Source organism: Mus pahari, chromosome 4 (assembly GCF_900095145.1).
Source record: "Mus pahari chromosome 4, PAHARI_EIJ_v1.1, whole genome shotgun sequence".
Taxonomy (NCBI): domain Eukaryota; kingdom Metazoa; phylum Chordata; class Mammalia; order Rodentia; family Muridae; genus Mus; species Mus pahari.
The window spans coordinates 67,714,472-67,729,139 of record NC_034593.1 but is presented as its reverse complement, the minus strand read 5'-3'; the positions used below and the strand labels follow the sequence as shown (position 1 = coordinate 67,729,139).

The 14,668-nt window shown below is 33.8% G+C and overlaps 1 protein-coding gene across 1 annotated transcript in view; it reads right to left on the bottom strand.

The window, feature by feature from the left end:
• Positions 1-14,668, bottom strand: part of Fstl5 (follistatin like 5) — a 592,626-nt gene that overhangs the window by 267,439 nt on the left and 310,519 nt on the right. Inside the window, exon 5 of the mRNA XM_021196212.1 lies at positions 8,378-8,574. Within this exon, the coding sequence (XP_021051871.1) occupies positions 8,378-8,574 (197 nt within the window). The remainder of the gene's footprint in view (positions 1-8,377; positions 8,575-14,668) is intronic.

The window sequence follows — 14,668 nt, the reverse complement described above, 5'->3', positions numbered from 1 at the left end:
GAGGGAGAGAGGGAACCAGAGGAAGGGAGGGAGGGAGAGAGAGAGAGAGAGAGAGAGAGAGAGAGAGAGAGAGAGAGGTTCTTGCTCAGCTATCTTGTTTTTATGTAGTTCATGACTGAAGCCCAGGGAACTTTGCATCCTCCTTTAGGCTGGGTTATTTTAACCAAGAAGATGATTTCTGACATACATATTTAAAGAACAACCCACTTTAAATAGTCTGTCACAACTCTCCTTTGAGTCTTATCTCCTAGGTGTTTTCAGATACAGTCTAATTGATAATCAACATAATCATTGTTAGCTCTCTACCAAATGGCTCTCTCTCCTTTCACTTGACCAATATACTTATATCACAGCACTTAGTCATCTAATATTTGCCCTTCCATGATTTATTTATCCATGGTCAATGTTATGTGGGCCCATGTGTGTGTATGTGCGTCTGTGTGTGTGTGTGTGTGTGTCTCTGTGTGTGTGTGTGTGTGTGTGTGTGTGTATTTGTTACTGTACATTTTAGAAATTATTCCAATTTATTATTTGTCTGTACTATTTTTGACTGTGAGTAGCTGGTAAACTACATAAAAAGTATGTGTATATATGAAATATGTGCATAAAATGTTCAGAATTTATTTGCTGTTTTAGTCTTTCAGTTGGGAGACATAGAATGTTTTCCCATGGACAAAGAAGTATTACTGTACAAATCAGAGTGTAGGAATTGATTATTCTTCATTGAAGGACAATTTGTATATTCTCTGGTTACCCATTGGGTCCTGCTGAGGCAAATTGGAAAGACAAGAAATATTTTGAGGAATCAGGAAAGAACAGAGTCCCTGTATCTCCTGTGTCAAGTTAAAGCCGCTTCCCAGCTGAGAGGAAAATATTCCAGGAAAATTAGCAATGATCTCTGTAAAGGCTGTCAATATAGTATGAATATTCCTTTTGCATAAAAATTATGCTAAAATAGCAATGAACTATGCTTAAGGCCTAAGCCTATTATGATGTTTAAGTGAGGTCTCACTTTTCTCCTAGGAATCTCACAAACAAAATCATTAACTTTGATTGTAATGAAGATAACCTCATTTCCTGCATCTCTACTTTGACCTTATCAATTATAATTTTGCCACGTGCACCTCAGAGTACTCATACACCATCACTTATGCTCTTTAGTAATCCCTGGCACATATTAACTTCAAGACAAATAGAATTATTCTGTGGCTATTGTAAAGACGGTGAAATAGGACTCTCCTCTGAGCAGCCCGTAATACATGCAAGCACACCATACTGTTTCTGACTGTCTTTTATTCATTCTGTGTCAACTCTATGGTGTAATCTCTTTAAATGTACTCCAACTCTGTTTATACTACCTTGTACTAAAATTAATTTTGTAAATCAAAACCTCTGAGTTTGGCTAAGAAGAGGTCCCTTCATGAGAATTTTAAAACCTCAGTAATTGGAACCATGCTCCATCCCTGCGTATGTTGCACTCTGAAGTCCCCTGCTCTGATTCCATCAATGCCTAGTCATCCCCTTCCATGCCTAACTAACATTTTGCTCTGAGAAGCTCCAGTTCTGAGAGCAAAGAATTGTTTTCTTCTAAATTCTTGAAAACACATTGTATCTTTTCAGTCAGTCATACAGATTAATATTATAAGACAAAGATTAGAAGGAAAATAAATGTTAAGAAAGAGAGTGAATGAGGGAGGAGGGGGAATGTGGATATTCCCTCAAATTTTACTTTTTTATCCTACATCCATTCTAACATAAAGGAAACAGGGTAAAGGATAATGTAGCATTTTAGGTTATTTTTTCTTCTCAAACCAACTTTTACCAGACAGATAACTAGAAAGATGAATATAAAGTAAAATTCTTCAAATTGGCTTAACAACCCAATGTGTAAGTGCGTCTCATTACTCATTGCAAAATCTTAACACATATACATTTTGTAAAAATGGGGTTATAAGCTTCAAATAGATAGATAACTGGTTGTGTGATAATATATGAATTCACCCCGTTGAGCCAGGAACTTCAGTTACATGGTTACTAGCTCATAATTCCCAAGTGTCTCAGATTCTAAGTCCTTGTTTCTTTCTACTCCTGTTCCTTCAATACTCCTACTGACTTCAATATCATGTGCAATGTGCCATTTCACTGGAAGTGATCACTTTTTGTCCTTTCTCCAATGACTAGTCTTGTACATTAAGGAGAGGTCTGACATATATATTCAGTTGTTTCATTATGAAATATTGATCTCAAGCTTTACATAGTCATGTCTTTTTTTAAAGAGTAGTGTGCATTTTGAAAGCCACAAATGCAGTTCTCTATGCTTGAGTGTCAGGCTGCAGATGGAGGTACAAACATTTAAGAGAAATAACAGTTTACTTGTTGAAGTTTATAAACCATATTTTAAAAAATTGTATATTTGTTAAGATTTTGCCCTGAGAAATGAGACACATTCACACACTGGGCTGTTAATCCAATTTGAAGAATATTACTTCAAAGACAATATTCTTAGAAACAAGTGTTATTGAAGTCATATTTCATGAAAAAGTCAATGTGAGTGTTGAAAGTTTAGTGTTAAAGGAGCAAGTTTAAGGGAAAAGAGAAGTGCAGTGACCGATACCTGTTTAGATATGTGGACAGGAAAGAAGCTGGTGTCCTGTCAACTCTGTAGCAAACGATGAGACAAAAGTGCACACAATTGTTTCCAGATAGAGAATGAGCAATAGCTCGGGATGAGATCCCAATAATAGGTTGCTAATTTGAAAAAGGAGTGAACATCACTATAATTGAGCAAATAAAGCATCAGTCTACCCATTTCCAATCAAGGAGGAGCTTTCAAAAATGAGAAAGAAAAATAATTTAACTATAAACCTGACCTCCATCACACAGTTCTTGATAGTTTTCTGTGAAAGGAATTCTATTCTGGTCCTGTTGAAATTAATTTCACTACCTTACCATCCTACTGGGTATCACCTGGTTTAGGGAAACTCTTCAGGAAAAGGTATGGCAGGACTGATACTTACTCAAGAAAAAAAATGATAAATGCCTACAATCATGGGCCAGAGATCCTACTCCGTTCTGTCAAGTGATGGGTGAGCCACTTTATGGAAGATTATGGCAAGCATTGTCTTTAGATGCCATTGTTTTTAGACCTTTTAACTTAGTATGCAGAAAACTTAGATGTTACAAGTTATGAAATGTGATAAATTTAGCTGTGTAAATTTACAAGGAGATAATAAGGCAGAGCTATATTATTTTGAATGATATTAAAATTGCAATCACCCCCAAAAGAATACAGATTTAGAGCTGACAATTGTGGAAACTGTATCTTGGGTGTTTAAGCTATAAGAGGCTTCATGATCACCATATATCAGCATCCAAACAGTAATGCATTACTCTATCAATGACAACAGAGGTCATTTCATAATTTTGACTATATGCAGTCAAAAAAAGACTTTGCTCCTGAGGTTACAGTTTATATATCTGGAAATCTGGAATCACATGAACTGGTCCTATCACAAATCAGTTAATCTCAATATCTTCACAACTGAACTTCAAGAACCAACTCTCCAAGTCAATACCAGCTAAGATAAGAAATTACTTATCCATGTCCTTAGCAATCTCTTCTTTTATGAACAGTACATCCTTTGTTTATAATAGAATATTACTCCTTATATAATAACTTCTTTAGTGTTCCTGAAATGAATGTGGACTGGACTGCACAGTTCCACATTTAATAAAATGGTGCTCTATATCGTACTGCAGAAGTTGTCTACTGAGAGTTCACAGCTCATTGTCTCTCAGAATTGCATCACTCCACATTCTGTGAGTATCAATATCCAAAAACTCATCCATGACAAGAGAGCAACTGCCTTCAATCTCAACTCTAGATGCTTTGAAAAAATATCTTGGGTCTGAAGATGCATCTGACTTAGCAGTGGCAGTTGCTGTCACTGAATCACAGCTCAGCTTCATCCTTGCTCTTCCCCAGGTGTTGACCCTGAAGTGACTTCCCCACTAGGTTTTCACATGCTAATCTTTATTGTAGAACCTACTTAGTGGGACAAGTTTTATTCATGAAAAAAAAATCATCCAGTTAGGGAGAATCGTATCTGAAAAGTTTTAAATTTTAACTGTTATATGTCTTAGTCATGGTACAGCCAATATAATTTTCTTGAATATTCAGTCCCACAGTACACTGCAAAGACTTAGGTATGTGGGCAATGTGTGGCCCTATCCAAACACTCATGAATCTATGGTGCACTTTACAACTGAATAGGTATTTCTGTAGGAATGAAAAAGAAAATAGAATCTGGATTACTATAATGATAAGTGAATATATACACACATATGTAATATTTAAACTATGAATATAATTAAGTAAAATGCAGTTTCCTAAGTGTCAATTTTTTAAACAGTAATTTCATTCTTTTTAATATATTTATTTAAAATTAATATTTAATTAAAATGTTAAACTATTTTAAAATTCTTTTAGAATTTCATTTTTTATTTTGTTCAAATTGTATATTGAATGAATATAACAAAATTTTAAGGGAAACACTGTCTGTATATAAGTGTTAAAGTTTAAATTTATCTTGAACTACTTTAGCACAATGTATATCAGCATCCCAAAGCAAATTATGTTTAACCTTATGTTTGTTTCACTTTAAAATCCACCTATAAAGATATGACTACTAGGTCTGCTAGAAGCTCTAGATCTTGATGACTGCAGAAGAATATATTTATGTATCTCTAGTCGGAATTCTAGGATTTCATTAAATGCTAATTATATTAGATGTGCAAATGACAGCATTCATAGATGGATAAAATAGATACTGTGCACTCATTTATTCTTCAATTTATTAGAATAAAAATATGTTTCTACTCATATTATAATTTTTATTATTAAAACTTCAATTGAAATATTTTTGCATGTTTGATCTATGCAAGACTGTGTTATAATATCTTCAAGTAGTACTGGCTTGCTTTCATTCACAACTCACGAATAGTGGTAATGTAAAATGTAATAGAAATATTTGTCTGTGACTCATTCTCTAACTTGATCAGATGTATGCTCATTATCTCCATTATCATCCCAGTGTGTACTCATGAAAGTCAGATTTTAGTGTTGCCCAGGTACTTGGCATGATTATAAGAAGCTTATGTATACTCAATCACACAGGTGTCATATCACATTGAAGTAGTAATTTCTTTTGACATTACTAGTTTATAGATAGATAACATGAGATATTAAGGATGTGACTTGCCATACATTACACAGCAAATAAGTAACTCTGTAATCAAAGTTCTTGATTGCCAAATTGTGATCATAAAAATGATAACTCAAACATATTTTATAAATTCTTTACATTAGGCTACAATTCCTTTGCCAATAAAATATTCTTTTTGATCTTCTATTCTGTCTTGATATTTATTGACATATACTATTTAACTGCATACTGTTTAACATTACATTTTTAAGTTCTTTTAGGTTGACAAAGTCAATGAAAAAAGTTTCTCAATTGCCTAATACCAATTTATGTAAGTTTCATGCAATATTATTCTAATAAATGTTTAAGATTTCCCAATAAACTTTCCTTTATTTGAACATATTCTACATACCAAAATAACATGTGTTTATATTATCCTTTGTGTTTACCTATGTAAAAGAAGGGGTATTTGAATACTTATTTCTATAACCAGTCAGTTCATTTTAGGCTATAACTTTCTTCCTACTAACAAGTTCTTAACTATCACAGCTTCAAGTTGTTAGCTTTAATCTTGTCATCTTTAATTACTGCTTTTTATTATGAATTTTCTATCAACAAGATAAGGCTGTATCAGCTGATTAACTTTAAAATATGCAAGAGAAACTTTAGAATATATCTTCACTATGGGCATTAAAAAAATACATGCAGATAGCTCCCAGAATATATACTTGAAATCTCAGAGAGATGTTATAGTCTTTAATTATCACTTGTAGTTCAAAAATCTTAAATCAATGTGTTGTATATTATTTGCTGAAAATACCTTATGAATTATTAACAGATATCATTAAATCCATTCTATTTTATTTCTTAAAATCTAATTAATTTATCTTTATATTATTATAGAATATCTGTCTTTAATCTTTTATGAATATATTATGTTTATTATATATTCCAACACTTGACCAAAAGATTGCTTAAAAAAGAGCTAAATGCACAAATAATAGGTAAACACATAAAACATATTTATCACATATTTCTCAAGGAACCTAAACAAAATTTTGATTATTGTCCTAAACTGCTACTGATAGATGAGATATTAACATTTTAACTAAATACTAATAAAAGTAAAAGATAATAATGATTTATTGGAGGATACAAAGGGACATCATCAGAGGTCCTATGAATACTTATAAGTATATATTAGCTGTTATCTAAATGATGATCATGCTACAACCAGAGACTCAGAGAGGTTAAATAAACTAGAAGGTTCTGGAAGGGAAGGGGTTGGTCATTACTACCACAGGAAGAGAAAACAGAAGATATTTTGCATGTAGACTGCTGGTAGGTGGGGACTGAAGCAGGAAGTTTAGAAGGGAAGATGAAAGAAGAAATATGGAGAGAGACAATTGGAATTGGGGAACCATGGGTAGATGATGTGGAAACATGGTACAGTGGAGACTTCTTAGGATCTATATGAGTGACCCTAATGAGGATTCCTTGGCAAGAGAAGATACAGAATCTGAGCTGGCCATCTTTTGTAGCCAGGCAAGGCTGCCAGTGGTGTGCTTGGGTTATAGTCAGTTGAGTTCTTGGCTGAGAGGACTCTGTGAAGATTCCTAAACCATCCAGAATAATGCTAGTACAGAAGGACACTCTCTGAAAAATGACAGCGGTGCCTCTCTGCAAGGTAAACATCCATACAACTCATTTATTGTAGAGAGGTTGAGCTGGTGCCTGCATGGAGCCTCCACTTGTATATTTGAGTCTCTTTGTTACAAGAAGGTACTCTGCAGGCTTTGGAAAGAAAAACCTGCCCACCAACCCAAACACAAAACACTCTACCAACAATAAGGTCTGCCTGAAAGACAGGCTTGGGAATGGTAACACAGAATTTGTGCTTGGACAACGGTGGTACAGAATTTGTGGAAATGACTAAGCAATGTGTGGTTTGACTTGAGGACCATGCTTTAAGAGGGAATGCACACTGTACACTGCCTGGAAGGTCAGGAACTAGAGACAGGCTAACCCAGAGACCTAGTGTATGAGCAAACCCAACTAGTGAAAGAATCAATGAAATAGGAAATGATTAATGAGCTATAATGATACTCTGCTATACTCCTAAACTGGAGCTCTGTCCAGTTTTCATCAGAGGAGCTTCTTCCAGCAGGAGATGGGTGCTAGTGCAGAGAATCACATTAGGCAGAGAGAGTTGAAATTGGAGGTCCCTCTTGGATATTGGGGAACCAATGGGAAGAGCTAGCAGAAAGATCTTAGGAGTCAGAAGGTTTATGGGACAGGAGAACATGTTCCACTAAATGAACTGAACAAGACTCATGTGGTCTTATGGAGACTAAATTGGCAAGCACAGGGACCTGCATGAGTCTGCACCAAGTCCTCTGCATATATGTTAAAGTTGTATAGGTGGTTTTGTAGGATTCCTAACAATGGGAACTGGTGTTTCAATGACTCCTTTCTTCCTGTTGGGTTTACCTAGATTTTGGACTCTCTAAATGAGGGCTTTGCCTTGTCTTATTGTCTTGTTTTTTGTTTGTTTGTTTGTTTTGCTTTTTGTTTTTGTTTTTCTTGTTTGGCTTTAGTCTTTTGAAGGCCTGCTCTTTTCTGAAGAGAAAATGGAGGGGGTGAATCTGGGGAAGAAGCAATTAGGGGAGCTGAGCTGTTAGGAATAGAGTGAGGGAAAACTGTAGTTTGGATATATTGTATGAAAAAAATTCAAGAAAAATAAAAAAGAAGCCTTTGAATATTACAATGAAAAATAAAGAAATATTAGGAACAAATTGTTATTCTAAAATTGAAATCTTCAAACACTGGATGAATTCATAAAGAATATTATTTTCTAAAACTGACATGTTGAAATCTACATATCATCAATTGCTGAGATTCCAAACTTCAGCCCAGCAAAGACATACTGAGTGATATTTCAAGCTCTTGGCCATCTGGGTCAGTATCAAATTAAGTATCCCAGGTCAGTTTCAACCCCATTATTCCCCTGCATATATCTCCATAACCAGTTATGTGGTTAAATTTCACTTAACATTTTATTTCTACTATTTAATAATAAAATTTAAATATATTACTAAATTGAGTAAATTTTAACAAATATAAAACTATCTTCCATATTTAATCAAGACATTTTATCTTATCATTGATCATACCTGAGTTAGTTCATTAATATCTACAAGTCCATTACTGTCTGCATCAAAATACTTGAACATTTGATCCACCAACGGCTTCTTCCTAGATATGTCATCACTGTTGGGATTCTCATTTTCTTGTGTAATGTATTTTTGATTTTGTAAGTCTAAAAGCATACTTTTCATCTTGCTGTATTCAGTGGCCATGCAGTTGTCTCCTATAACAAAAAACATTGAGTTATTTTTGAAGTAGTCTTATTGAAAAAAATATTTTAATATTTAGAAATTAATGCTATATGGGCAATGTTTGAAATAAAAACAAATTTAAGTTTCAATTTTGTAGACATTAAAACTTGGAAAAGTAAATGAACTATTCCCAAGGTGCTGGAAAATATCTTTCTGCCAAGGTGTCAAAATATTTTTTGTTTTTTCCATATAAGAAAGACATTAGTATTTGAGAAACAACAACAACAAAACATGTGACCAATTGGCTATAGAGTATAAATTAATTGTCTCAGTTTTTATGCTAACAGTGCTACACTGATAAACTCAGATATGTATAAAGTAATGTGCAGGAGCTGATGAAATAACCTTGCAAGTAAGAGCCCTTGCCTATCTTGTAAACAACCATAAATTACTTACTGCCTCCTCATATCAGTTGGTTCACAAAAACCAGTTACTCCAGCTCTAAAGGTTCTATACCTTGTCCTGACCTCCACATATATAAACACTCAGGAGCACATAAGCACACACACGCATACATACACATAGGTAAAAATAAAATAAAACCTGTTTAATTTTTTGTTTCACATAAATAGGCAAAGTGTTAGAGTCTGCCTGATTTTCAAGTAAAACTTATTTATATCTGGCTCCACAATAATTATATCACATTACACAAGATTAACTTAAATATGAATATAAAACATTTTGACTTGTTTTAAAGAAACTCTGCTATATTTCAATCTGTGTATATTTAACATTTTTCATCTCCATGTAGAAATATCCTTAAAATCACTAAGCTCATATTAGGATTCACCAATGTGCCTTTTCTTACTGCCACAATATTCACTTATATCCATTAAAGTACAAGATTATAATATAATAATATGTTTTCTTTTTAACTTAAAGTTTCCACTTGGCAAATCCCTTCTTCTAGCTAAAATTAATTGTAGTAAACATTATTAACTCACTTTAGTATCTCTTATATATAAATGTTAATAATGAAGGCATTAAAACTAATTAAAATAATTCCATATCTAATGTTTCTCTCAAATCCAGAACAAAACAAAAGTTAAAAATAATACAACTGCTCTGGTATTTTCACTTAATTATTTCACAAAGGACTTAACCTCATACATTTCTACAATGAGGTCTATTGAAGTAGAATATTGAAAAGATAATACATCCTGCAGACAGGATATGTGACATAAAACATATAACATGACAGTGAATAGTGTGATTATGAAAGACACAGTAGGTATTTTATTAGATGGGAATTTTTATGGCATATTTTTAGTTTTAAAAAAGCTAGCTCTATAATTGAGTTGGTTTTAACAATTAGTCTTGACATCATTGACAATTTTCAAAGAAGATTCCTAAAGATTTGTAAACATAAATCTGAGAAGCCTGAGGTTGAAAAGCAATATTTGAAGTTTCATTCTCTTTCAAGACAAGATGGAAAAATATTCTATTCTAGAGAGAAATGAAATTATCTTTTTTATTTTAAAAATTTTTTTAAGGGCAATGAAATTACTACTGTGCAATGATATTGGTATATACTAACCCTATCAAAAAGTCCTTTTTTTAAATTACAAAAAATAAATATGGTGCTACAGAATAAGTCATTTTTGCATTATTCTGTTCTCACTTAAGAATATAATAAAAATGTTTTCCTAGTAGCGAAGAACTCACTTTCAAAGGAAGTGATTAAATCTAGAGTCATAGCAAGCAATTTATTCTGTCTGGAAGAACAGCACAAAAACAAATTTTAGGCATGTGTATGGTTATACACATATGTGCATCATGAAGAAGATATTTTTGTGAGAATTGGGAAAAGCTAGAAGAAGCTGAGGAGGAAGGCGACCCCATAGGAAGACCAGCAATCTCAACTAACCTGGACCCCTGAGATTTCTGAGACACTGATCTATCAACCAGGCAGCACACACCAGTAGATATGAGGCCCCTGACACATATCCAGCAGAAGACTGAATGGTCTGTCCTCACTGTGAGAAGAAACACCTAACTCTCAAGAAACTTGAGGCTCCACAGAGTAGGGAGGACTGATGGAGTGGACGTGAGGGGTGGGGACATCCTCTTGGAGATGGGGAGGAGGTATGAGATGAGGAATGGTTAGAGGGCAGACAGGGACGGGGATAAAGACTTAACTGTAAAAATAGGTTACAGGAAAGAAGAAGAAGAAGAAGAAGAAGAAGAAGAAGAAGAAGAAGAAGAAGAAGAAGAAGAAGAAGAAGAAGAAGAAGAAGAAGAAGAGGGGGAAGAGGAGAAAGGAGAAAGAAGGAGGGAGAAGGGAAGGAGAATGAAGAAGAAAGAAGGAGGAGTAGGAGAAGGAAGAGGAAGAGGAGGAGGAGGAGGAGGACGACGACGACGACGACGACGACTACGATGACGACGATGATGACGACGATGACGACGACGGGGAGAGGAGAGGGAATAGAGGTTTTTGGAGGGGAAACTAGGAAAGGGAATAACATTTGAAATGTAAATAAAGAAAATCTTAATAATAATAATAATAATAATAATAATAATAATAATAATAATAATAAATTCTGGTTTGGATTTATATATATAATGAAAGACAGGATAAGTTCTTCAAAACAAATCAAAATGCTTAAATGGTGTTTCAGTAAGTCTCGGTTACTGAGGATTGATCTTTTGTAACCTGATATAAATGAGTTTATATACAAAATCTATGAATGATAACCCTTCACCTCTTTTAGTAATACCTTGATTTCTTCTGTATCTCAGATGGTGGAAAGTGTATTCAGATGTTGACTTTAGACTACAAATAACAGGGAAATCAGAATGCCAATAAGAAGTGAACTGGAAGGAAGAATTGAGCATATCATAGATTTTAATGAATATTTGAATTTGGAGTAGATATATTTGAAAGTTTGATACCTGTGATGGTTTGTATATTCTTGGATCAGGGAGTTGCACCATTTGGAGGTGTGACCTTGTTGGAATAGTTGTGACCTGGTTGGAGTAGGTGGGTCGCTATGGTTGTGGGCATAAGATCCTAATCCTAGTTGTCTGGAAGTCAGTCTTCCACTAGCAGCCTTTGGATGAAGATGTAGAACTCTCAGCTCCTCCTGCACCATGCCTGCTTGGATGCTGCCATGCTCCCAACTTGATGGTAATGGACTGAACGTCTCAATCTGTAGGCCAGCCCCCAATTAAATGTTGCTTTTTATAAGACTTGCCTTGGTCATGGTGTCTGTTCACAGAAGTAAAACCCTAATTAATACAATACCCTACTTTTTAACTAATTAAAATAACGTGGGGACTAGAGAATTGTTGCAAACATTAAGAGTACTTGGACTTGCTGTCCTCACCCATCCCCAGGCCCCAGTGCCCAACAGGAGATGGACGCAGAAAATGAAGTCAATGTCTTTGCTCAAAGATCTTTGTCTCATAATATTTTGTTAAGGCTTTTTCCCCCTCAGGCTCACATACAGGTTCTTTGGGTATATATGGCTTCTGGGATTCATTTGTGTAGGAATATGTAAGTTTCTGCATCTCTATTTCTTTCTTGGGCTTTCCTTTAGCTCCTTTTCTTTCTCTGTTGGTTTGTTTTGTCCTATTTGGTTAGTTTAATTTTCTATGATCATAATGTATTTTTATTATTATTTAGATGATAATTTGTGTTCTAAAGAGAGACAGAAATGGTGTAGATTCAGATGAGAAGGAAATAGGCATTACCTGGGAGGAATTGCCAGAGAGAAACTGCACTTAGTATATGTTGTATGAAAACAATCTACTTTGTAAAAGAAGAAGAAACAACAAACAAACCAGAACCAATGCTGCACCTAAAATAATGTGCCCTCTGCTTAACACCACAATCACTGGTGAAGACACACTTTTGACATTCCAGCCTGCTCATTTGGAGCATGTATTTTAACACTAGAAATAGGAACCCTTGATTCCATGGATTGCTTCCTGTTTTTATCTCACCAGAGTTTCCCAGAGAACAATAAAGATTTTGGCTGTTAGTCAGTACTTGATTTAGAACCTGCCCCCAAAAGAACCCCATGTCTTTGGAACCTTGCTAGAACAGAAACTGGGGAGCTATATAAGGCATGGTCTTCACTTCCATTTCATTTAAGTGACTTTTTAAAAAATTTAAACAGCTTTCCCCAAAGACTTGAACCCATGAAGCAAGGAAGCCATTGTGGAAAGTTTCAAAGCATTTGAAAAGTCAAAGGAAGTAAAAGTAACAACAAAGTAAATGATAACAACGGACTTCAGACTGTTCATATGGAGAACCGTATGGATCATATTTCCTTCCACTTACTTATTAAATCATTAGGATATTTTTAAAAGATTTAATTACAAATTATATGAAATTATTATTTAAAAAATATAGCACATTTTGCAAACCCTTTTAAAAATAAGTGCTGGGGGTGGTAAATATTTTAGTCTTTCTGATCTAACCTGTCATCAATGAAGCAGAATACAAAGATGGGATAAATTGTGGGAATGGAGAAAGCAAAGATTCCCCTATCTACCTACATATATATAGAAGTTTCTCCCTAGTGTCACATTTTCAGGACAGTTAAAATTTTCAATGAGGTCATCTGCAGATAGACAGCATTCCTTTTAGAATGTCAGATTCCATGGATATGCTTAGGAATTGCCAGACCCATGTTGTACTCGAGTCTGTTCCCTGAAGAAATATCAAGACAGTCCTAGTGAGTACTGTTGAATTTGAAGAGGAAATAGTAAACCATTTTTATATTAGATATGTATAATTTCTCTCTATTTCTATGAAGATGATAAAGGATATTTTTTCTTGCCTTGTAACTTAGTTTAAAATTTCTTCCACCTGCATATCTTGCAAAAATACAAATTGGGTTTCTTCTATTAAATAAGAAATTATTGAAGAATAATGCTAAACTGAAGATTCTCTATATGAAACACTTTTAATACTGGACTATAGTCGGACTCTTAGATCTAAATTAACCATATGTAATTAGTAAAATATTGAGTGTGGGAAAGACACAATGAAGTTGCAACTTATAAATTATGTTATCTGAGATAAAATGTAAATCAGCAGGGATCTGATTGAATATGATCAAAACACATATGATTTATCAAAGAATTAGTTAAAATAGTTGACCTCAGGTTTTCAATTGCTAAGATTTGCCCTTTTATAATCATGAGATTTAATATCCTTGGCATAGTTTTATTTTGTGCTAGCTATCGACTTCGTTTTGTATGTTATCTTGCTGGATTGTTTTATTTTTATCTTCTCTGCTTCCGAGAGAGCATCTCATCATTTGTCTCTTAGCTATTCTAAAATTTATGTCTTTTTTTTTTTTTTTCTGAAAGGGCTTGTCCTGAGTATTGCATTACACTGCCTATTGCAGAGTTTCCTTTTAGTCTTCTCTATCTCTTTAGAAAACTTATTTTTGAGCTCTATTTATGAATGGCTGATATGCTTTTAAGATTTCTACCCTACCTTAATTTTGTCTCCGCATTAAGAAGGGAGAAAGTCATTCTTCATCCTCATTTGACTCGTAATTATGCCATCTTAATTTTTACTATAATTGTTTGTCTGCCAATATTGAGTTTAGATAAGGTAACTTTAGGACACTTTTATTATTATCTTATTTTACTTTATTCTACCATTGCTTTCCTAACTATTAAAGCTTATGTTTGTGTTTAGTCTTCCCAAATTTTAATCCAGTTTTCCACATTATCATTAAGATTTGTAGTGTTTGACTATGTTAAATGATTAAAAGCTTCCATTCTTTTTATGTATAACTGACACTGTGTTTTTTATTACGATTGATTATTCACTTTTATTGAAGTTGCTTCAGATGCTTTGAAATTCCTGTAACTTGACTTTACTTACTGGCTGATTAATTATTTTAGGAAAGATTTCATACTGTCTATTCAGCATGATCATGGCACAAAATCACAATGAAAATGTATAATAAGCATTATATTTCACTCAGTTTGGTTAAATATGCACAAACATCTAAAATTATTGTAAATCGGATACTTTAGTATCCTGGAAAATAATCAACTATATTTAGTCTGGTACTTAATTTCACTACAATAATTTGTTTT